The sequence below is a fragment of the Scardinius erythrophthalmus genome, assembly GCF_964197995.2.
Source record: "Scardinius erythrophthalmus genome assembly, chromosome: 7".
Lineage (NCBI taxonomy): Eukaryota > Metazoa > Chordata > Actinopteri > Cypriniformes > Leuciscidae > Scardinius > Scardinius erythrophthalmus.
The window spans coordinates 6,678,352-6,702,652 of record NC_138227.1 but is presented as its reverse complement, the minus strand read 5'-3'; the positions used below and the strand labels follow the sequence as shown (position 1 = coordinate 6,702,652).

At 38.2% G+C, this 24,301-nt stretch overlaps 2 protein-coding genes across 2 annotated transcripts in view; both read right to left on the bottom strand.

Moving 5' to 3' along the window:
- LOC308693246 (uncharacterized protein) overlaps window positions 1-24,301 on the bottom strand; it is a gene marked incomplete at its 3' end in the record, with an annotated part of 76,961 nt that overhangs the window by 23,483 nt on the left and 29,177 nt on the right. The window lies entirely within an intron of this gene.
- On the bottom strand, window positions 19,764-24,209 carry LOC308694150 (uncharacterized protein). The gene is made up of 3 exons (XM_081371503.1): window positions 24,073-24,209; window positions 21,731-21,979; window positions 19,764-21,460 (listed from the first exon to the last, which is right to left on the bottom strand). The coding sequence occupies exons 2-3, from the start codon at window positions 21,813-21,815 to the stop codon at window positions 20,619-20,621; spliced, it is 927 nt and encodes a 308-aa protein (XP_081227629.1). The 5' UTR covers window positions 21,816-21,979; window positions 24,073-24,209; the 3' UTR covers window positions 19,764-20,618.

Genomic DNA, 24,301 nt, shown 5'->3' with positions numbered 1-24,301 from the left:
GAAAAACTTTCCACAAAAACATATTAGACATAGTTTAAACAATCTCAACGCTTTGTCAAAACAGTTTTTTCTGTTCATTTCTCATAACTGCATGTACTATCAGAAGACAATTTAGTAAACTTGGTAAATAAGTATGACATGAATATATCTAATTAAAGATAAACAGATTTTGCACACTTTTTTTTACACTTTTGAAGCTTCAACCCTTAAATCTTTCTAGTTTTCCATTCATTTTAACAAAAAATAAATAAAAATAAAAAGACAATCTCAATATTTTATCTTTCAGAATTTACCTGAATGTATTTGATTTACCTGTATGTACATTGAATTGAATGTTGATCACTTGCAACAGTTTTTCATGTGAGTGAGAAGGCTTGTTAAATGTCTAAAACTCTTCCCACACTGAGTACAGTCGTACGGCTTCTCTCCAGTATGAACTCGCTCGTGTACTTTCACGTTTCCAGAATGACTGAAACTCTTGTCACAATATGAGCACTTGTAAGGTTTTTCTCCAGTATGAATTCTTTGGTGCTTTTTCAGACTCTCAGGTAATGTAAAGCTCTTCCCACAGTCACAACACACATGATCTCTCACTTCATTATGTGTTTTCTGGTGCAGTTTAAAACTGTCCAGTCTTGAAAAACTCTTTCCACAGAGAGAACACACATAAGGCCTCTCATCTGAATGAACTATCAGGTGTCGTTTTAGACGTGATGACAAAATAAACTCTTTACCACACTGATCACAGTTAAATTGTTTTTCTCCAGAGTGAACACGCAGATGAACTTTGAGTAAGGATGAAGATGTGAAACTCTTTCCACACTGAGAGCATGGATATGGTTTCTCACCAGTGTGAATTCTCATGTGTCTGTTAAGGTTTCCTTTTTGACTGAAACTCCTTCCACACTGAGAGCAGGAGTGCAGCTTTTTGTTTTTTGTTCCTTGAGTTTTGAAGTCACAGTGTTTCTTTACTTCATTCAGTTCTTCTCTTAGCTCTGTTATTTCCATCTGATCTAGAATGAACATATCAAGTAGTTATAATCAGTTTAAGGAGGATAATTTCAAGGAACATTCAAGTAAACAAGCAGAAAACAAGAGAATAGGTTTCTGTCTGTGTGAGTATAAATTATCAGATCTTTGATGTTGAAGGTTTGTTATATAATTCTCATTAATTTGAATAATTTAAATGTATTTGACACATAGCTATATGTATATATACACAAGATTAGGATAATTTAAATTAATTTCTAAATAATTTATCATCAATAAACTACTTATTTCACTTCTACCAAAGCAGTCAACAATGAAGAATCAAGAATGGACACCAACCTATTTGTTCCTCAGTATCTTCATGTTTTATTCTGGATGGTTCTGGATCACTCATGTCTTCAATCTCCTCTTTAATAAACTCCATCTTTAACAGTCACACAGATTTCAGCAGCTACTCCTGGAGTTTGTCCTTCTCTTGTAGGATGATGGGAATATTCCCAGTATTTATTGGTGAATTGTTGTGTGAGGGGCTTCACTGCAGGTGTGAACTGTGATCACTGTGTGATTCTGACGCCCACAGGACCAGATCTGGAATTGGAAAGTTATTGAATTTATACTGAACTAAATTACTTACTTGATAGTTTAGTGAATATATTTGCTGTTATAAATCGTGTTTTGACAAGGTTGAATATTATTATATAGAGTGAAACTCGTCACAATGGCCCTCATTTATCAAAAGTGCGTACACCAAATTTCCAGCGTACACCTGGCGTACACCCAAAACCACGGTGACTTTGAGATTTATCAATATGGATGTTGGCGTACGGCACGCTCAAATCCTACGCCAGCTCAGGAGGTGGTGTACGCACGTTTTGAGTGCGGGAATGCGCAGAAAAACAATTCCTAACACCACAAAACGCACTGACAAACTAAAAGATATAATATATTATGACCCACTGTAAAAAAAAAACAAATTATAAACTTCAGTGTTTATTTTTGTGCAACATGGACTTCAATGTTTAATTTGTGTGAATTTACCAAAGCATTTGAATTGTAGGCATAGGCTATGTATTCCTTAAGTTGCGAGCCTGTGCGCTTTACCTGACGTTTCAAGCCTTGTTTATACTTTCGCCTGGCTCCGCAGCGCGAGTCTCCGCAGACTGCGAGCGCACCTCCCCAAACGGACGAGGCGTTTATACTCGACGCGCTCGCCGTTGTATTCTTTGAAACGATGGTTAGGCCCGGCAGGTGTGCACGGACTGGGTTTAGTAATGAAAGGCTTTCAATGACCAAAAAAATAATTCAGACTGACAAAATAATAAAAATGCCATTCTTCTTATTTTAAATAATAATAATAATAATAATAGAAATAATAATAATAACGACATTCTTCTTCTAAATAACAATAAGCGTCATTAATAATAAAAATCTAGAAATCAATTTTGTTTCTTTCCACTTCCCTGGTTTCGCTTTCTCTTTCTAGTTTCTCTTCTTTGCCGTCTTCCGTGTGTCCATGGCGTAAAATGAGGGCGTGGGGGGAGCGGAGACTTGAATATATAGGGGCGTGTTATTCTAATGACGATCGATTTCAGCCGCGGCATTTATCAAGGGCAGGTATTGCGTACACCAGAATTTCAAAGGTACGCACAGCTTCATAAATCAGGCGATGAGAAGAGTGTAAGCATAATCTTACGCCAATATATACGCCCGTTTCTACGCAAGATTGATAAATGAGGGCCACTATGAGCACTTGTAAGTTTTATCAACAAGTCGAATTGGCCGAAAAAAGGCTGCCGATTGTGATATTTAAACAGAAAATGTTGTTTAGGTGGCAAAGTTATTTTGAAACAACACCAATATCTATATCTATCTATTTTTAGTCATATACTTTAACCTGAAGGGTAAAACATTGATAGGTGATTATCACAAAGTGATGATCCTGTAGTCTGTCTGACACTAATGACGTGCATGATGTGCCAATTTACAGAAGATCTCAGACATTACCATATTGAATGAGGTGAAAACAGGGACTATTGAATGAGAAAGATGCTTTTCAGCAGCTCAGTTAAACGTTATGGCTCTGTCATTTTGTTTGTTATGGCTCGTTTCCACTGAGCGGTACGGTACAGTACAATACAGTATGGTGCGGTACGCAATTCAAAAGTTGTGAATGGTACCAAAATGCCGAACCGTACCGTACCACTTTTTAGATACCCTTCCATTGGGGTACCTAGCACAGTGGTACGGTACTGAAGGGTGGAGCTAGACTCACTGCAGAAAGTTGATTGGTTGACAGAGTATCGTCACTTGCGCGTGCTACAAGGGAATGACAACATAAGAAGCGCCATTTTTTAATATACAGTTGAAATATAATACTACTGTTTTTGTGTCACGAAATGTAGTTTTAAGAGTTTTCAGGTGAGAATGTAGTTGTTTAAAGCTCAAATCTGTGGTTTATTTATAAAGATTTATGAAAATTTTATCCAGGTTGTGAGATCCAGGCGATCAACGTGCACTCGGCGCTTATGTACCCCACCTGGAACAGCCTTTCCTCGGCTAGTCGTTCTGACGTTTGCTGCTGACTCTGACATCTCTGTATTGGTTAAACATGAGATATAATTCGTCTTGTGTATATCTAACGGGCAATATTTGGTCTTGTGAATCAAGAATTTGTTCCGTCCAATCGTTTTGGCTGAGGGCTAAGTGAAGTTTCATAACTTTATATAAGCTATTTAACTTTACCGTTGTATGGTTAGACTAGAGCGCTGACTTTGTATGTTTGACTGAATTGTTTGCTTTATTTCTTAATGTATAGCTTTTTGTACCTTTTACTTATACTTTTATAATGGCTAATATTGATAAAACAGACATTTAACAGAAAGAGACTGGGTTTTGGAGTTATGTCATTTTAAATTTTATTACAGTGAAGATGATCACTGTGTAAGATATTTGTAATTTGTAGTGATTACAATTTAGCTCAAAGGAATTATTAATTAATTAATTTATAGGGAATTCAAAAGAGTCACTTATTACAACCGAGCAAATGACTCGTTCGCGGTTCATTTGAACTGGCTGCAATTATCAACTCTGCAACGGATATAAATATCCGAACTATAGTGAAACACTATATAGTTAGCAAGGTAACTTAGATCAGAAGTTTAAGACATTAATAAATTTGTAAGCACAATAACACAAGTAATATTTCTCTTTAAAATACAAACAAGACTTTATTGATTATTCTAACACATACACAACTAATATCTAACACAGACACACACATTCATACGCGTTGCAGAAAGAAAGAGAGTAAGGAAAGATTAAGTTTTAAGAGTGAGTTTAAGAGTGAGATGATGTAATCCCAAGTTTCTATGCACTTATAAAACACAACCTGAATGAACCATCAATCATTAGTTTAACCCTTTTATCGTTTCCTAGGTTATTAAATCAGTATCAAATACACCAGTTCAGTTTAAGAGTCTGGAGGCAGTACTTGCTTGTCTTTGCTTTTGGGGATTCCCTTTTTGTTGCGTGTTTAGGGTTTTCCCGGTCCGTTCGTTGGCTGGTCTCCGTGCCTGATGTCTGGGTCACGTGGTCAGTCACGTGGCGTGCTGGCGGAATGAAAGTCTTTGTTTGAAGCTGGCTTTGCAGAAGAAACGTGGCTCGAAATCTTGTCGCAAAACTTAACTTAGAACCGAGACTCACAACGGAAAAGAAAGGAAACTAAGAAAAGAAAGGAAATTGAGAAGAGTAGATGATGGCTTGAATGAAGCTGTTTAACCCATGTTCTTCAGATCTTGATTTGGGTTATTTCGTCTGCGCGTTTTACATGGTCGCTTGTCTGTCTTAGATCTTCATCTCCCGCTGCATTTTTGGTTCTGCACTGAAACTCTAAACTTTGTTCTGGTGTTAAGATTTTAAACTCAAATGTCCGCCCAGCCTCCTGGATCAGTTCTAACCAATTAGACACTGTCTTTGTTTAGGAGGTGGCGTTCTCTTCACTTCTTATCATAAATCAAGCTTATCTGTGCTCTCCTTACTCTCTAAGCTCTAGCAAAGAGTACAGAGGCCACAGCTAAGACATTATTACTATTATAAGAATCCGAAACATTTTCCACAGATTTCAATCAAGCCATCCTTTGAATTAAGAACATATGATCACATCGATATGAAACACAACACATTTTCATTCAAAAATCTAACAATTATAACAATTACATGAATTGTATGGCATCTAAGCATATCAGATACACCCATCTATTGTAGGAACAATATAGAATCATGTCGTTGCATGATGCTTGATCTATAAGTCCATTGAAAATTGTTCTTGAATGATTTTATTTATGTTATAGGTAAAATCTCAGCTCTGTGGTTTGAAACGATTTTACACCCTGAGGTCTATCAGAGGTCCTTACGGAGGGGGTAGTCTGGAATGTTGTGGGCTCGAGCAGTTTCTGCTGTTATCTTGATCGGGCTGAATTGTGCTATCTCTGAGCCAATCATTCTTTTCCAAGCTATCTTACATTGACCAGTTCTTTCTTTAGTTAGGCTCATCTTCTTTGAAGCTTGCATGGCCATAAAGTTCTTAGCTGGGGGTTTTCGTTGGTCAACGGAGACTGGCTGGCTGGAGCCTTCTTTTATGGCTCTGGGGTTGGTGATGTGGTGTCTGGAATGTTCAGTTCTGTGAGAAATTATGTTTGAACAATTCACCTGGAAGATTCATTTGTGTTTGTTTCGCACTCAATCCTACATATCCCCTCTTCGTACGGCGATGTGTTAAGATGAAGACATCGGTGAACGCTGGAGAAACACGGGTAGAAGAAACAGACACATACAAAGCAAACAACAAGACAACACCTCCATGACTGGTCACTGTACTGGTGCAGGGCATTAGATTACTTAAGTATTAAAATTTCAAGTTCATTCTCTCAATATGGTCTATTATATTGAATAGAGTTTAAATTTTGGGATTGTTATTCTAATTTGTTTCGGTACGGTGATTCTTTGATCAAATTCTGTGATTACGTTTGTTTGTTATCTTCTCTTCTAAGTTGTTTTACGTTAAGACGTTTTACCTTTTATTTTCTGGTGACATAATTTGTGGTAACAATTATGTGACCCATCATGCATGGAGCTCTCTGGCTCACATTCGTTTTAAGGCGGCTTACAAGTGTCAGGCGTGGTGCGTCAATCCTACTACCATGACCTTGACCCTTAAGGGGTAGACATGCATTTTACCTAATACAAGAAGAAGGAAAGTTAAGGAAGAGGTAAAACAAAACAATCGAGTGTTCCTAGTATGGCTTATAACTACTGTTGTGCAGCTAAGGTGTCAGGTATCACAGGGTAATGAGAGGTGTTCTACTTGTTGGATGGATAGCTACATGTAGTATGTTTCCTATGGTAAGTGTAGCTAAGTCGTTAAGCTAGTTTCTGAAGTTAGTTTTATACCTGTGGGGGAAACATGTTTGTTGAATGTTTTCCATGGTAGATGTGGTTAACCTCTACGTGTTAGTGAGCATGTTAGTGGCGTAGGGTAATGCATGTTTGTATGTATGTATGTATGGTCAGATCTGTCTCAGTCTGTTTGGCTCCCCCCTTTTCTTGAAGGCTTGCCCACGTGCTTCTTGGCTTAGCTTTGATGAGCTTAGATGAAGATTGGCTTGTTGCATCTTTGCCTTAGGAAAGGGATCTTCTATGATCTGCTGGGGGTCAGTCCAGTAAGGCAGGAAGTTCTCTGGCGGACATTGGGAGGCAGTTTGGCATGGATGCGTGAAGCTGTGGTGCAAAACTTTGTCTCCGTTGTTGCACTCCTCTTGTGATGCCTTCTGGTTGTGACAGACTTTCTGACCTTCTGTGCTTACTGTGGTTACTGTAGCACACACGTGGTTCTTGAGTTTGGAGCTTGTGTGATGGTTTCTTTGTGAGTGATGGGAAGCCAGTGTGGTGTTTTCTGGTACCTCTGGGTGTTTGTCAGTGGTTGGCTGTGAGAGACCCCTCTGTTCTGTGTTGTTGTAGCACAGGTGGTCGTCATCTTCATTATGAAGGTGTACCAGATGATCATTGGTCTTCCGTTCCATCGCTAGTCATAGTGAATTTGACTCATCTTGTTGGTCATTCGTGTTCAGCTTGTTTTCTATGAACACTTTCATTTGCCTCATTAGTTGCTCCATGTCTTCTGAGGGTAAACTGTCTTGTTCTTGGGCACACTCAGTGTTGTGTTTGACTGAGTGGTGCCGAGGTGAGTTTCGTCGTCGATTACTCACATTAAATGCATTTGGATGCGTTGGTTGACAGCCTTTGGATATCCAGTTAGGATTCCAGTTGTTTCCTTCTTGTGGGTTCATTGAGAAGCGTGGCTGGTCCCATGGCTTTTCCATGCGGTTGGTGTGGTAGCCGTCATTGGCCTGCTCACGTTCTCTGTGCACCTTGCGAAGGACTGTGGTGTTGTCATGCCACTGGGTGTCTTCCAGTGCATAGCTTGTGTCTTGGCTGAAGGAGTTTGACACTGTGGATGTTTTCAAACCTTTCTTTGAGGACATCTTTTGTTTGATGTAGGCTTTGTGCGTCAGGTCACGTAGCTGTTGAATTGTCATTGTGTCTGCACCGGCCTCGAGACCAAGATGATGACTTAATCCAGGGTGCAGGTTTCTCAGAAAGAGGTTTTTGAAGTGCACATCCTCTTCTTGTTCAGGTGAGTTATGTGCACCAAAGAAGGCTTGTCGAAAACGGTGGTAGTAGGCTTGAGGAGTCTCTTGTCGACCTTGTTTGGTTTCCAAGGCGATTAACACACCGTGTTCCGACTCTGGGCCTGTGAATTCTTTTATCAGTGTCTCACATAGTAGCTGGAAGTTTGACTTTACATGAGCAGGTTGTCGGTCTAGGAAGCTTCGTACCTCTGGACCGGATGTGGATCGGAGGAGGTATAACCTGTCTCTGTCAGTCACATGTGGTCTCACCTCTAGGTGGAAGTTGATATCTCGGATGTAGGCTTCAATGTCTTGGCCCTCCGTGGAGTTCGGGTTGAACTGAGTGATATTCTTAACCAGCTGGTTGAGATCTTTAAAGGTCATCCCCTGTGCAGCTTTGGAGTCTGCCTGGATGAGCTCTCTTTGTTTGTTGGCAGTGAACAGTTCTGTGGTGAAGGCTGGTGATGTTTTGGGTTGCGGCCATTCACCTTTTCTGTTGTATGGCAGTTCTTGGATGGAGGACTCTTTTCTGCTCAGCAGTGGTGATGCTGAGGGAGGTCTCTCCCTTCTTGGCTCTGGTTTCTGTTTGAAAACATGCCGGCGTTCATCTCTGACCGCGTAGAGCTCGTCGTTGACGTCATCTCGCTGTTGGGTCAGATGGTCAATGTCAGCACTGCACCTTTCCAGGTGGTCTTTCAGAGCATTAATTTCAGAGTTCTTATCTTTAATATCAGCTTTAGCTTTCTCTAGCTGATGTTCAGCAGACTGGAGTTGGTTTATCAGGTGCTTCTGGACAGTCTTTAATTCTTGTTTGTCACGTTCAGTGACTCCAAGGGCTTCTTGGAGCTTGTCAACTTGTTTCTTTGTTTCTTGCTCCACTTTGTCAGGCACTTGAGCTTTCACTTTGAGCTGGTCTGTGCAGCGTTGAGTGTGCATCAGCTCTCTCAGGAACTCAGCAGTCTGACGCTTGAAGTCGTCCTGGACTTTCACTTCCAGCTTGTCCAGCTTGTCCATGCGGCTTTGGGCACGTGTCAGCTCCTCCTGAAGGTGGGTGATGTGCTTGTCGCTCAGTGTCAGCTGGGCTGTGAAGACATTGCTTAGGGAACAGATAATCTTGGTTAGTTCCACTTGGTTGTGGTTCTGATTCTGGCTTGAATCATGTGTCAGGAATCTTCTCAGAATTATGATTATTATTAAAAATAATAACAGTTCAATTGTCTTTGGTGTGAGGCAGTCTGTGATGCCTCTGAGCATGGCGTCCACGTCGTCCCTTTGGGCAGTGGGGTTTGTCGTCCACGGCATGTTGGCACGCTGAGGTGAAAAGACTGACACAGATCTGTGTGGGGTGTAAGCCTGTATGGTTGAACAGCTAAGTGTCGTTTCAGTGACTGTACAACAATAGTGAAGTGTTGTAATGTCTAAGTGTTGGTCTCAGTGTAGACAGGTAGGTTAGTGATGTGGAAACTTTGTCACTCAACTAAGTGAGGGAAAGAGAGAAAAAGGTTAAAACAAATCTCAATTGAAATGTTTTTTTTTTTTCAATGGGAGAAATATTTTTATAAATATTTTCTATTCAATAATAGAAAACCAATTTCAATAAAACAAGAAAGAAAATTCTTAAGTAGGAGAAATATTATTTTTCTCGTAAATGCTTCCTATCGGTGAGAATCTATTTCCAGAAAGGTAAACAATATTATTGTTTATGTTTACAAGGAAAAATAATACAATAATAATGCGGATACCTTTTTCCGAGTTTTACAGGATTGACACCACACACCGTCAGTTGGACCGCTTACAGCCGGGATGCTATGAAGGCGACGATTGCTCAACACTTGTCTCTGTTAATTAATCTTGGATAAGATGTTAAATCGTAAATTGTGTTTACGAAGACAGAGAGAGAGTATGGAGAACAAGAGAGGGTGTGATTACCAATCAAATACCTAATAATTGTTTTCTTTGGAAAAATTATCTTTCTCTTTCTTTAGACTCGATTGATGGTTCTCTTCCAGGTTTGTTTCCCACAAATGTGAAGGATGGGAACGCAGGACAGAACAGGAAGGATGTAAGAAGGAAAGGAGGGAAGGAGATTGGATCCACAAATGGCTCTGGAGCCTTTGTCGAACTACGAGTATAGAATTGATAGTTGCCAACAACTAAACATTCAAAAATAAAACTTTGTAAGAGAGGTTTATCTCTGATTTATTTGAAACTTGTAGTGAGATGCCAATGTCTCCTATTGAGGCTCAGGTGTTTCACTCCCAAGCTAGGAATCAAAAGAGAAATTTAGAAATTATGAAAATTATGAAATTAGATTTATTAAAAATAAATCTAGAAATCGTTAGAAATTACCTGTTTAGAAAAATAAAACTTCAATCTTGATTTAATGTTTCCCTTTTTAAATCAAACTAGAATTTGGCAATTAATAATCATAAACCAGTATTTTCTTTTCAAGTAAAATGCAGGTAAATGAAATTAATTGTGAACCGAAATTTCCTTTTCACAGGAAAAAAAATATGGGTAAAGTATGAGACAGGTAAAATAGGAAAGAAGAGAAAAGACCAACAGGTGTAACAGTCGAGGTGTTTAAATGGTTAAATCACTTTAACGTTGTTCAAACAGACACATTAACCACAGATGTTAATATTAATGATAACCGTAAATAATGCTCGAGGCTTTAGCATAGTTTAGGCCTCAATGGTAAACAGCTACTTAGCTTAGCTTTAGCTTAGCTAGCCTAGCCACCAAAGAAGTTTGTTGGGTTCAGAGTTCTTCCGGAAGCGTTGGTTAAGACTTCCGTGTCACGATTGTAACTATGGCGACAAAACAAACTCTAGTGGCAAACTTGTGAATTACAGTTTGTAAACAGTAATGCATGTTACATGAAATGTCGGCGCATTTCAACAATGTTCAAAGAAATATGCACGTACAGTTGATAATATTACGTGAAATGTCGGCGCATTTCAACCTGTACAAATGGGACGCCACTCGTAGCTGTTTTACGACGTGGGGCTTCACTCAGTTTTTCCTTTTTTTTTTAGAGTGGGTTTTAACTTTAAAGGAAGCAACAGCAGCTTTTCGCTGTATAATAGATGGAATAACGATCTCAGTGGATCGTCTCTGTGCTATCTGAGCACACAAAACAACAGGGTTTTTTTACTGTTGGTTGAGTTTCAACGTCAAGCTTTACTTGAACACAACTTTAAATAATTCCTATTCAACTATACTCGGACATACGCAGTGTTTACACGAGAATTAATTGAACAGACACAGATAAGTTTATAGTTTATCACGGGATTGCCGTGGGACACGCACAGACAACCTGAGAAACAAAGACTAATCTGTGAGGAGAATATTCGTCCCAGTGGAACACGCACTGAGTGACGATCAGATAAATAAGGACTAACGTTCACGTTAGACGAGGGACACGCTCGTCCGTCCTTTACATGGTTATTTTAATTACTGCAGTTTTAATTTAATTCATCTCTCTTACTGATACAAACACACATAACGTTATAGCTATTTGAAAGACTCTGGAACACGCAGATGTCTTAAGCTATAATTAAAGTATTTCAGAATCGAGGGACACGCTCAATTGTTACCTTATCGTTGCGTGGGATCTTATATCTTGGGTTATTTTACTGCAGTTTGAATAAAATAACAAATAAAAAGAATAAAATGGGGAGGCAGACTAGACAACAGCTCAAGCAGCAGGTCATTCATTCAAATAGAGCGCGCGGCGCGCGCTGCATACCTCATACACACAGACTCGGAGGTTCGGATCTCTCCGCATAGGCTACTATGAAAATATAATTACTTCGTATATGCTTACAATTTTAGGTTAAACTTCCCGCATTCATTCTCCACCAATATGTAAGATATTTGTAATTTGTAGTGATTACAATTTAGCTCAAAGGAATTATTAATTAATTAATTTATAGGGAATTCAAAAGAGTCACTTATTACAACCGAGCAAATGACTCGTTCGCGGTTCATTTGAACTGGCTGCAATTATCAACTCTGCAACGGATATAAATATCCGAACTATAGTGAAACACTATATAGTTAGCAAGGTAACTTAGATCAGAAGTTTAAGACATTAAATTTGTAAGCACAATAACACAAGTAATATTTCTCTTTAAAATACAAACAAGACTTTATTGATTATTCTAACACATACACAACTAATATCTAACACAGACACACACATTCATACGCGTTGCAGAAAGAAAGAGAGTAAGGAAAGATTAAGTTTTAAGAGTGAGTTTAAGAGTGAGATGATGTAATCCCAAGTTTCTATGCACTTATAAAACACAACCTGAATGAACCATCAATCATTAGTTTAACCCTTTTATCGTTTCCTAGGTTATTAAATCAGTATCAAATACACCAGTTCAGTTTAAGAGTCTGGAGGCAGTACTTGCTTGTCTTTGCTTTTGGGGATTCCCTTTTTGTTGCGTGTTTAGGGTTTTCCCGGTCCGTTCGTTGGCTGGTCTCCGTGCCTAATGTCTGGGTCACGTGGTCAGTCACGTGGCGTGCTGGCGGAATGAAAGTCTTTGTTTGAAGCTGGCTTTGCAGAAGAAACGTGGCTCGAAATCTTGTCGCAAAACTTAACTTAGAACCGAGACTCACAACGGAAAAGAAAGGAAACTAAGAAAAGAAAGGAAATTGAGAAGAGTAGATGATGGCTTGAATGAAGCGGTTTAACCCATGTTCTTCAGATCTTGATTTGGGTTATTTCGTCTGCGCGTTTTACATGGTTACTTGTCTGTCTTAGATCTTCATCTCCCGCTGCATTTTTGGTTCTGCACTGAAACTCTAAACTTTGTTCTGGTGTTAAGATTTTAAACTCAAATGTCCGCCCAGCCTCCTGGATCAGTTCTAACCAATTAGACACTGTCTTTGTTTAGGAGGTGGCGTTCTCTTCACTTCTTATCATAAATCAAGCTTATCTGTGCTCTCCTTACTCTCTAAGCTCTAGCAAAGAGTACAGAGGCCACAGCTAAGACATTATTACTATTATAAGAATCCGAAACATTTTCCACAGATTTCAATCAAGCCATCCTTTGAATTAAGAACATATGATCACATCGATATGAAACACAACACATTTTCATTCAAAAATCTAACAATTATAACAATTACATGAATTGTATGGCATCTAAGCATATCAGATACACCCATCTATTGTAGGAACAATATAGAATCATGTCGTTGCATGATGCTTGATCTATAAGTCCATTGAAAATTGTTCTTGAATGATTTTATTTATGTTATAGGTAAAATCTCAGCTCTGTGGTTTGAAACGATTTTACACCCTGAGGTCTATCAGAGGTCCTTACGGAGGGGGTAGTCTGGAATGTTGTGGGCTCGAGCAGTTTCTGCTGTTATCTTGATCGGGCTGAATTGTGCTATCTCTGAGCCAATCATTCTTTTCCAAGCTATCTTACATTGACCAGTTCTTTCTTTAGTTAGGCTCATCTTCTTTGAAGCTTGCATGGCCATAAAGTTCTTAGCTGGGGGTTTTCGTTGGTCAACGGAGACTGGCTGGCTGGAGCCTTCTTTTATGGCTCTGGGGTTGGTGATGTGGTGTCTGGAATGTTCAGTTCTGTGAGAAATTATGTTTGAACAATTCACCTGGAAGATTCATTTGTGTTTGTTTCGCACTCAATCCTACAACTGTAATGTTGTTTACTGCAACATCTGTTGTTTAGTACAAATGCACATATTGCCTGGACCATATTAAAATGTTTAATATTTTTATATTTAAACGAAAACTGGTAGGGTTGTGTTTTATATATATCGTTTTGTTATAAATAGTCTAACGTTATATGCAGTGAATATAGGCTAATCAATACGCGTTGCCTGAACCACATTTGTGTGGCTATAATGTTTAAGATTTCTTTAAATGAAAACGAAAAGAGGCAGTGTGGTGTTTTATAACATTTTATGGTTGCCTAAAATATACATACAGACTGAGATAACCGGAGTAGCAGAGCAAGCTGAGTGACGCAGAATTACTGGACTCGCGTTCTTGCTATTGAGAAACACCTAATGTCGGCGCTTGGCTTCTTGTGACAAACATGCCGAGAAGCAAGAACAAGATCTGTTGTATATCATCCAATGTTGTTTATGTTGCTTTCTTCTTCAGGCGAAAATGACGTTGATCGCTTCTTCCTGGCATAGGCTACACCACGCCTATCAAGTAAGTGTACTGTTGGCATTGGAAACGCTAACCGATTCATGGTTTACCGACCCGAACCGTACTGTGCTGTGCTGTACCGTACCACTCAGTGGAAACGAGCCATTAAAGATCAAACATGACAATCTGGGCCTCAGGTCAGGAAGCAGACAGACTGGCTTAACCGACCGTCTGCTAGCTGTCTCACGTCACCAAGGTCAGATAAATCCTATCACATAGAGCCTCTTTCACCTAGCTATTATCATATAGAGACTGTGCCTGTTCCCCGAATTAGGACATACAAAAAACTCCTAAACCCATTCAAGGGTAAAAACTTAATTGATGTTCAACAAATAAAAAAGATATAATACGGATGAACAAATGATAAAGCCCGGGTTGTTGAATATTCGATCCCTTACTTCAAAAGCACTTATTGTTATTGATATGATTACAGACTATAACCTAAATGTGCTGTGTTTGACAGAAACCTGGCTAAAACCAGACAATTATATTACTTTAAATGAGTCCACCCCGCAAGATTACTGTTATAAACATTAAGCTCGTCTGAAAGGCAAAGGGGGAGGTGTTGCTGTAATTTATAGTAATATCTTCAGAATTACAGAGAAGTCTTGTTTGAAATATAATTCTTTTGAAGTGTTGTTGCTAAATGTAACTAGCCTAGAAATCTAGATGCACCCTAGCGGCAGCAAAATGTATTTTGCAGCCAGGGCAGTCTAGCAACTCTCCATAGACTTTCGAGCTGCAAAAACCTAAATTGGGTCAGACAAATCATGTCGCGTATAGAGTAGGCGGGGCGGGCTTAACATATGACGACAGAGTTGTGACGGTTACCTGCTGCTACTTGAAAACAAAGAATGGCGGCTGCTGCTGGAGAACAGTCTTTCGAATCGGCTTTGGCCGCGACTCTGGAGGACTTGGAGTTAAGTTTTTCTTTGAGAAAAGAGTAAAGAACGGCACTTAAGTCATTCTTAAAAAAAGGAAGATGTGTTCGTCGTTTTGCCGGCCAGATATGGCAAAAGTTGAATCTATCAACTAGCTCGGCTTTTGGGAAAACGCTCTGGTTGGTTGAAGCGCTGTCCTATTGCGTGCAGAGGGAATTTGAGAGACAGCCGTTTATCCCGCCCCTCGGGTTAAACCGCGTCTATGGTGAGTTTCCAGACCTAACATCTTGATGTAGGTCTGGCTTGCCAGGCTAAAATGTAACACTATCTAGTGTAAATTAGGGCTGGGCGATATATCGCATGACATTGTTATGCGCATCTTGTCAGTAAAGCCGGTTCCTTTATTAGTAGTAAGTCGCCATCACCTGCTTTTAGATGGAGCGGCATTACTACACAGAGCCGTAGTTCACTGACAAGCTGAGCCATATCGCATTAATTATCACAGACGTATCGCCCGCCTGAAATGCTTCAGTGTGTGTGTGTGTGGTAAATGAAACCGCGCGTCTGCGCCATTCATTCACACAGAGACAAGCAGAACATGCACTATTTAATATTTAAATAGTCTTTTCACAGTTTAATAAGGGTGTCACATTAATGCTCGATCTCGATTATCGAATCAAAAAATGGAATCGTCGATGCTGCCACGCCCCATATGTCACGTCACCTCGGCTTGTCTGTAACATGTAAAACTCCTTTTCTTGAGAATATTGAAGCCTTTATTTTAAAACGCATTGCATCTGCACAGCGAGAGCATCATAGCTCATCTGAGCGAGCTGATTGTCTGTGCTGCGGCAACTGCACGAACCTATGGCGAGTTAGCAGTGGCGTGCGGTTCAATGAGAGCGCTTGGTGCCCTGCTAACCTCGAGCGCGCCAATTTGGACACGGCTGAAGTGTATAAATTCAGAGAAAACTCGCCAAAGGACTTAAGGTTTAAATCGACTGAAGCGAAGTACCAGATATGAGCGAAATAACACGGCAAGGCAACGCAGTACTCGTTCCCTTATCTCTAAGGGAACCGAGGTTACGCAAGTAACCAAGTACGTTCCCTTAATAGAACGTTCTCTCGTACTGTGTTGCAAACGCTGTGGGAACCCAATTTAAAACATTGTGCTATTCGCCTGTGAGTTATTATTACATTGTTGTTAATAAACGTTTTAAATTTGACAATGTAGTGTGTGGTACATTGCGAACAAAGGTCAGATATTATTATATTGCATAAAAGTCTAAAAATGGCATAGCTTGTGCTTTCAAATTTTTTTTTTTAAATCGAGAATCGAACCGTGACTTTAGAATCAAAAATGTAATCGAATCGAGGATTTGGAGAATCGTGACACCCTTACAGTTTAATATACAAAGACACTACATATATCGTGGTATATATCGGCTACAGACAGTGCTCCAAGTAAAAAAGTTAATCTGGAGCCCAACGCTTAGATAAAAACACGCAAGTGACTTAAAGCAGCTGCCTATTAGTGGGTACCGAATATACCCGGTACTACAGAAATGCTGGTATCATCATATTTTCAGTACCGACTTGGTACCGAAGTACAAGGTACTATGACAACACTACTCTAGATCTAATATTATCACGTGGAATAATTGTTGATGCCATTGAAATTCTGCAGCAGAGGCGATGACGTCGCAGATCATTATTTAGTCTTGTGTAAACTTCATTTAGCCAAGGCTGCAAAGTCAACTTGTTACAAATATGTTAGACCTATCACTTCTGCCACTAAAGATTGCTTTATTCATAATCTTCCTGATCAGTTTCATCATCTCAGCATCCCAGATAGCTTAGAAGAACTTGATATTGCAACAGAAACTTTTAACTCTCTTTTCCAGCACTTTAGACACAGTTGCTCCTTTGCGCTTAAAGAAGATTAAAGAAAATAGCCCAACGCCGTGGTACAACGAGCACACTCAGGCCCTTTAGAGAGCAGCCAGAAAAATGGAGCGCAACTGGAAGAAAACAAAACTAGAGGTATTTCGCATTTCATGCAAAGAGAGTTCGATTGCATACAGAGAGGCCTTAAAAGCTGCTAGATCTGCTTATTTTTCAAAACTATTAGAAGAAAATAAACAAAACCCTAGGTATTTATTTGAAATAGTGGCTAAACTAACGAAAAATAAATCTTCAACCCCAGACGTTTCAAAGCAACACAGCAGTAATGACTTTATGAACTTCTTCACTAACAAGATTGATAATATCAGGGAGAAAATTATAGCTATGCAACCGTCTACTACAGTATCGCATCAGGCAGTGCATTGTAGTCTACTTTCCCCTGAGGGAAAATTTGATTCGTTCGTTGCTATAGGAGAGGAAGAATTCACTAAACTCGTTAATTGATCTAAATCGACAACATGTATGTTAGACCCTATACCGACTAAGCTATGAAAACTTTTAAGCTGGCTATGAATAAACCGCTTGTTAAAAAAACGCAACTTGATCGTACAGAATTAGTCAATTACAGGCCAATCTTGAATCTACCTTTTCTGTAGACAATAGAAAATGCAGTATCCTCACAACTATGATCCTTTTTAGAAAGAAATGATATCTGCGAGGATTTCCAGTCCGGATTTAGACCGTACCATAGTACCAAGACAGCTCTCAGAGTCACAAATGATTTGCTCCTATCATCCGATCGTGGTTGTATCTCGCTATTAGTGTATTAGTGTGTATTAGCTGCATTTGACACTATCGACCACAACGTTCTTTTAAATAGACTCAAATTATGTTGGCATTAGTGGAATTGCATTAGCATGGTTTAAATCATACTTATCTGACCGTTATCAGTTTGTAGCAGTAAATGAAGAGATGTCTCATCGAACACAAGTTCAGTATGGCGTACCACAAGGCTCAGTACTAGGACCGTTGCTGTTCACATGTACATGCTACCATTAGGAGATATCATTAGGAAGCATGTAATTAGTTTTCACTGTTATGCTGATGATATTATTGGCGATATTTCTTCACGCCCAGACAAAACTTACCAATACACAAAATTAACGGAATGCATAGCTGATATAAAAAATTGGATTACTAGTAATTTCCTACAACTTAACTCTTCCATTGGGGTCACACACACACACACATTTAATTTTTGTGTTGAAAATAAAGTAATGTAAAAAGTAAAGTAAATAAAATGTCTGTGTGATTTTTATTTTTTATTTATTGGAACAGAACTGTGTTGTCTAATCCATGCAAAATACAAACATTTAATAACATCTATATTAGAGCACGTGGCATTGCACAAGATTTTGGAAATCGTGCTTAATATTTTCTAAACCAGTATTTTCAGTTGAATTTTCTGATTGCCCCCCCCCCCCCCTGACTGGTTCTTGGTCCCCCCTGTGGGTCTTTTAATTTAGACCCTAAAGAATCATATTAGCTTGTACAAAAATGGCATTATATGACCCCTTTCATGTATTTCGGTAAAAGTGGATGAATTGACATGTTGTAAGCTTAAAATCAATGTCAAAAGCGTCAGTATATGACGCCCAAGGATGAGAATGCGTTGGACAGATACAATTAGCTGAACTGCAGTTCGTACTAAGATGGCGCCCATTGTGCGTTATAGATCAACTAACATGAATCATGATCATTATAAAGGTTTCTTAAATGACAAAACACATTCACTTGCATGTATTTAAGAATAAAATATTTATTTTACTTACCACAGCTATGCAGATGACACACAGCTCTACTTAGCCCTATCGCCTAACGATTACAGACCCATTGACTTCCTCTGCCAATGCATTGATGAAGTCAACAGTTGGATGTGCCAACACTTTCTTCAGTTAAACAAAGACAAAACTGAAGTCATTGCGTTTGGAAACAAAGAGGATGTTCTCAAGGTGAACGCATACCTTCACTCTAGGAGTCAAACAACTAAAAATCAAGTCAGGAGTAAACAAGGAGTATTTATATCAAGACCAAATGAGGAACTAATTGAGCTAATTAACGAGCCACAGGCGAATGAGATGAAACAAAGACCACATGGGAAAGCAGTGTCAACTGAAGATGCAAACAGAAGGTGAACAACCAAAACAGAAGTAAATCCTGATAACTAAACCCAGTTAAATGTTTTTCTCCAGAGTGAACACGCAGATGACTTTTTAAACCGGTTGCATCTCTGAAACTCTTCTCACACTAAATACAGTGTGAGTACAGTTCTCTCCAGTATGAAGTCGCTCATGTGATTTTAAGTGCTTTAACCCATTGAAACTCTTGAAACCAGTAGCCTATGAACTCGATCGTGTGATTCACGATATGAGGGCATTTACTCTGGCGCTGGTTAATGTTAAACTCTATAATAGGAACATCTCTCACCTGTAAACTGGAAATATACGGCATTCAGAGAATTATTCCACATTTGTCCTTCATTCACTTCGTCACTTACATTCTCAACTGGTGAAAGTTTCAGCTCGTCGCGTCTCTCGCGCGTCTCTCTTCTGCGCAGGCGCACTGCGCGATGTCATCATGTTTCTTAAAGGGGCCGCATGCTATACCATTGTATTCAAAGGGTTAGCTCATTTAGTAAGTCAGTCAGGGAAAGTAAGGCAATCGATTTCCCTGCTTTTTAAAGTAAGGTTATCTAATTAGAAATAACATTTTGAACACGTTGCTATAATTTCTATGGCTGTAACTAGTCCATCAAAATCTATCTTTTTTGTTGACAAACTTTATTTGTCTAAAATTTTAAGTTACCCATTAATAACTTGGTTACGGAGCAGTTGCGTAATGTCACAATTACAATCAGGCTGATATTCAGGAAAAAAATTTGTTGCTTCGTTGTAAGATGCTTGAGTTGTTCCTCATATAAATATAAAAACAGAGGAAAATTACATATTTGTTACCCCAATATCTTGAATATCTGAGTCCAACACTGAATAACTCTTTCCACAAACACATTTTAGACTTTTTTTTTTTTTTTTTTTTAGTTTAAATAATCACAATTAAAAGCTTTTTGTCAAGACAAGATGTTTTTTTTTTTTTCATAAATGCATGTATAGTAAACTTAGAAAACAAGTATGATGTGATGGTTGAATATGATTTCACTTTAGTAACTTCATTTAGTGTGTAATGTTGCTGTTTGAGCATAAACAACATCTGCAAAGTTACAACGCTCAAAGTTCAAAGCAAAGACAGATATTTTATTTGACAGAAATCGCTTTTTAAGGATTACAACAAATGACTGGTAGAGACTACACAACATTCCTCCCGGGTTAGTGTCATCATGAACCCTCAAATTTACATAAACCCCGCACCCTGAACACAATTTATAGATTGTCAAGACAGAATATGCTAATCAATGACTAGAAGATAACTACACATAATTCACCAATTAACCATTCAGAAATCTTGTCTACATGTTCACTTTTTCCTGAGTCTCTACATCTTTCTGACTCCGGTTTGAACATAAAAGTCTAAAAGTTTTTGAAATTTTCAGTGCATGTCTGTGTGAGGTAAAAGGACACAACCTCTTGAAACTCCGCTCTCTGTGCCGGGAGCAGCAGCTCATTTGCATTTAAAGGGACAGACACAAAACGTTGTGTTTTTGCTCACCCTCAAAAAGTGACAACTTTAACATGCTATATAAAAATATCTGTGGGGTATGCTGAGCTAAAACTTCACATACACACTCTGGGGACATCAGACTTATATTACATCTTGTGAAAATAGCATTATACCACCCCTTTAAATCTTTCTAGTCTTTCATTAAAAATAAAAAAAAGACAATCTCAATATTTTATCTTGCAGAATTTACCTGAATGTATTTGACTTACAAACTAATGTTGATCACTTGCAACAGTTTTTCATGTGAATGAGAAGGCTTGATACATGTCTAAAACTCTTCTCACACTGAGTACAGTCGTATGGCTTCTCTCCAGTATGAACTCGCTCGTGTGATTTCAGCTGTCCAGACTGAGTGAAACTCTTGTCACAATATGAACACTTGTAAGGTTTTTCTCCAGTGTGAATTCTTTGGTGATGTTTCAGATTGTCAGCTCTAGTAAAACTCTTTCCACAGACAGAACACAACTGAGGCTTAACAACTGTATGAACAGTTAGGTGTTTTTTGAGATATGATGGTGAAATAAAATCTTTTCCACACTGAGTACAGTGAAACGGCTTCTCTCCAGTATGAATTCTTTGGTGCAGTTTCAGATGACTAGATTTAGTATAACTCTTCCCACAGTCACAACACACATGATCTCTCACTTCATTGTGTGTTTTCTGGTGCTGTTTAAAACTGTTCAGTCTTGAAAAACTCTTTCCACAGAGAGAACACACATAAGGCCTCTCATCTGAATGAACTTTCATGTGTGTTTTTAGACGTGATGACAAAATAAACTCTTTACCACACTGATCACAGTTAAATGGTTTTTCTCCAGAGTGAATACGCTGATGAACTTTGAGTAAGGATGAAGATGTGAAACTCTTTCCACACTGAGAGCATGGATACGGTTTCTCTCCAGTGTGAATTCTCAAGTGTGTCTTAAGGTTTCCTTTTTGTTTGAAACTCTTTCCACACAGAGAGCAGGAGTGCAGCTTTTTGGCTTTTGTTTCTTGAGTTTTGAAGTCACAGTGTTTAAAGTCTTCATTCAGTTCTTCTCTTAGCTCTGTTACCTCCATCTGATCTAAAATGAACATATCAAGTAGTTATAATCAGTTAAAGAAGGATAAACTCAAGGAAAACTCAAGTGAACACAAGCAGAAAACAAGAGAATAGGTTTCTGTCTGTGTGATTAATTCTCATTAATATGAATAATTCAAATGTATGACACATTGCTATATACAAGGTTAGGATCATTTAGTTGAATTTCTACATCATTTATCATAATTAAACTTCTTATTATTTCACAGCCACCAAATCAGTCAACAATGAAGAATCAAGAATGGACACCAACCTATTTGTTCCTCAGTATCTTCATGTTTTATTCTGGATGGTTCTGGATCACTCATGTCTTCAATCTCCTCTTTAATAAACTCCATCTTTAACAGTCACACAGATTTCAGCTGCTACTCCTGGAGTTTGTCCTTCTCTTGTAGGATGATGGGAATATTCCCAGTATTTATTGGTGAATTGTTGTGGGAGGGGCTTCACTGCAGGTGTGAACTGTGATCACTGTGTGATACTGACGCCCACAGGACCAGATCTGGAATTGGAAAGATACTGGATTTATACTAAACTAAATTAATTACTTAATAGTTAAGTGAACATATTTGATGTTAAAAATAGTGTTTTGACAAAGTTGCATATTATCATCATATAAAACAGATCTATAGGGTCATCCATGTCAAAACAACCAAATTTCAGAAACTTCCCCGGCTAAAATGTTTTATATTGTTAAAAAAAAATTCCTAAGAAATTTACATATGCACAAGGGAGATTCCAAAACCTTTTGTACAGTAGCTTTAATAATAATCAGTATATATTTAATTCATGCAGTGAAAACTAAGCAGTGTAATATTTTACATTTGATTATTCAGTTTCTGTTGTTAAATAAACCTAATGTAGGGTAACCTGAAACACCTGTACACTGATGTTAAAATACCACTTCTTACAGTAAAACACTGCTGTTCACTTTCAGAAGTTGTAGGGATGTTTTCTTGTCACAAAAAGAATGTGAAACACACATGTAGGTTAATTTGAAATATATTTAAAAGATAATTTAAGTTTATTTTATACACTTTAAGCATTATCGTATCACATATCGAATATCGCATTATTTAATGAGTTATCGCATATCACAATTTTCTTCAATATCATGCAGCCCTACCATGTACTCACGTTACATACTGCACCTTTCACAAAAGGTTATTCTCATAAAAACTGAAATCATTTCAGAAAATTGTAATATTGAAACAGAAAATGTTGTTTAGGTGGCAAAGTTATTTTGAAACAACACCAATGTCTATCGTAAAATAGTAAACTGTAAAATGCATTACATACAAAATGCAATTTTGCAAAATGCTAGCTTAAATTATTTGAACAACTTTGCAGTTCAAATAATACCAGTTTTTAAAAAACAAACGCTTTTACAAAATGATGAATCTCATATTTGAGCCTAATAAATGATTATAAATTATAAATGATCATGAAAATGCAAATTTATCTCTGACAGGCACTTATGGGAAAAAGCAGAAATACAGCGGTCACTCCTGAACACAAGCAGCACTGCACTTATAAACACTACTTTATTAGACATAACGTTACTGAGGAAAGATAAAAGAAGATGCCATCGAAACTTTTATGAAGACAGTCATGTCTCTTCAGATATACATTCAAATAAAAACTCCTCAGATCTGCACTAATCACAGGAATGGTGTATTTCAGTGTCAGAAAGAGAGTTCGCAGGTGTGGTTTCTGTAGCCTTTAATAGTATTTTTGTCATGTACTTTAACCTGAGGGGTAAAACATAAAACACACATCGATAGATGATTATCATATAAAATGATGATCCTGTAGTTGGTCTGACACTAATGACGTGCTTGATGTGCCAATTTACAGAAGATCTCAGATATTACTATAATGAATGAGGTGAAAACAAGGACTATTGAATGCGATAAAGATGATTTTCAGCAGCTCAGTTAAACGTTATGGCGCTGTAATTTTGTTTGTTAGACTCTTAATTAGCTAATTTTCAGTTACATGTTTTTTTGTTATTGTCATGCCCAATTCTCAACAATCCTTAAACAATATTTAATTCATGAGATTCGTTCAAAAATGCTCATGCATCCAGTAGTGGAACAAGTGAGTGAGTCATTATAATAATTAATTCAAACCGATTTTAAAAAATTATAATAAAAAAATATTTAAATATTTAGTCTATAAATAAAAAGACTGTTTTGCAAAAATTGGCTTTTTGTCAAAGCCTCGAGTGAATGATATGTTATTTGGTTTAACTGTCTTTAGAATAGTGGTTTATATTTTAAACAAAAGTCTCAATTTATCCAGAACACAGCTCTAGAGAAAGGGTGCCATTACTTTAACACACCATTCAGGTACCTAAAAACAAACTCACTGGATGAATGGATATAATTTGCTCACTGTGACACTTGGACAACGCTTCTTTCTATGATTCACTACAGAGCCCGAAAGTCTAAAACTCTCTCCACATTAGTGCGGCTTCTCTCTGTATGAACTCGCTCGTGTGATTCCAGTGCAGACAAACCTTATTCACGATATGAGGGCTTTTACTCTGGAGCTGGTTAATGTTAAACTCTGTAATCTGGTAACATCGCTCACCTGCAGACTGGAAATATACGGCATCCAGTGAAAATCTTCCACATTTGTCCTTCATTCACGATCAGTGACATATTCAGCCTCAACTGGTGAAAGTTTCAGCTCGTCTCGTCTCTCTCGCTTCTCTCTTCTGCGCAGGCGCAGTGCGCGATGTCATCATGTTTCTTAAAGGGGCCGCATGTTATACCATTGTATTCAAAGGGTTAGTTCATTTAGGCTGCGTCCGAAATCG

What these genes read in the sequence shown, in the direction of transcription:
- LOC308694150 (XM_081371503.1), bottom strand. Translation starts at nt 21,815, where the DNA reads ATGGAGTTTATTAAAGAGGAGATTGAAGACATGAGTGATCCAGAACCA. An exon ending in AGATACTGAGGAACAAATAG is followed by an intron (nt 21,461 to 21,730) that starts GTTGGTGTCCAT and finishes TGTTCATTTTAG; the next exon opens with ATCAGATGGAGGTAACAGAG.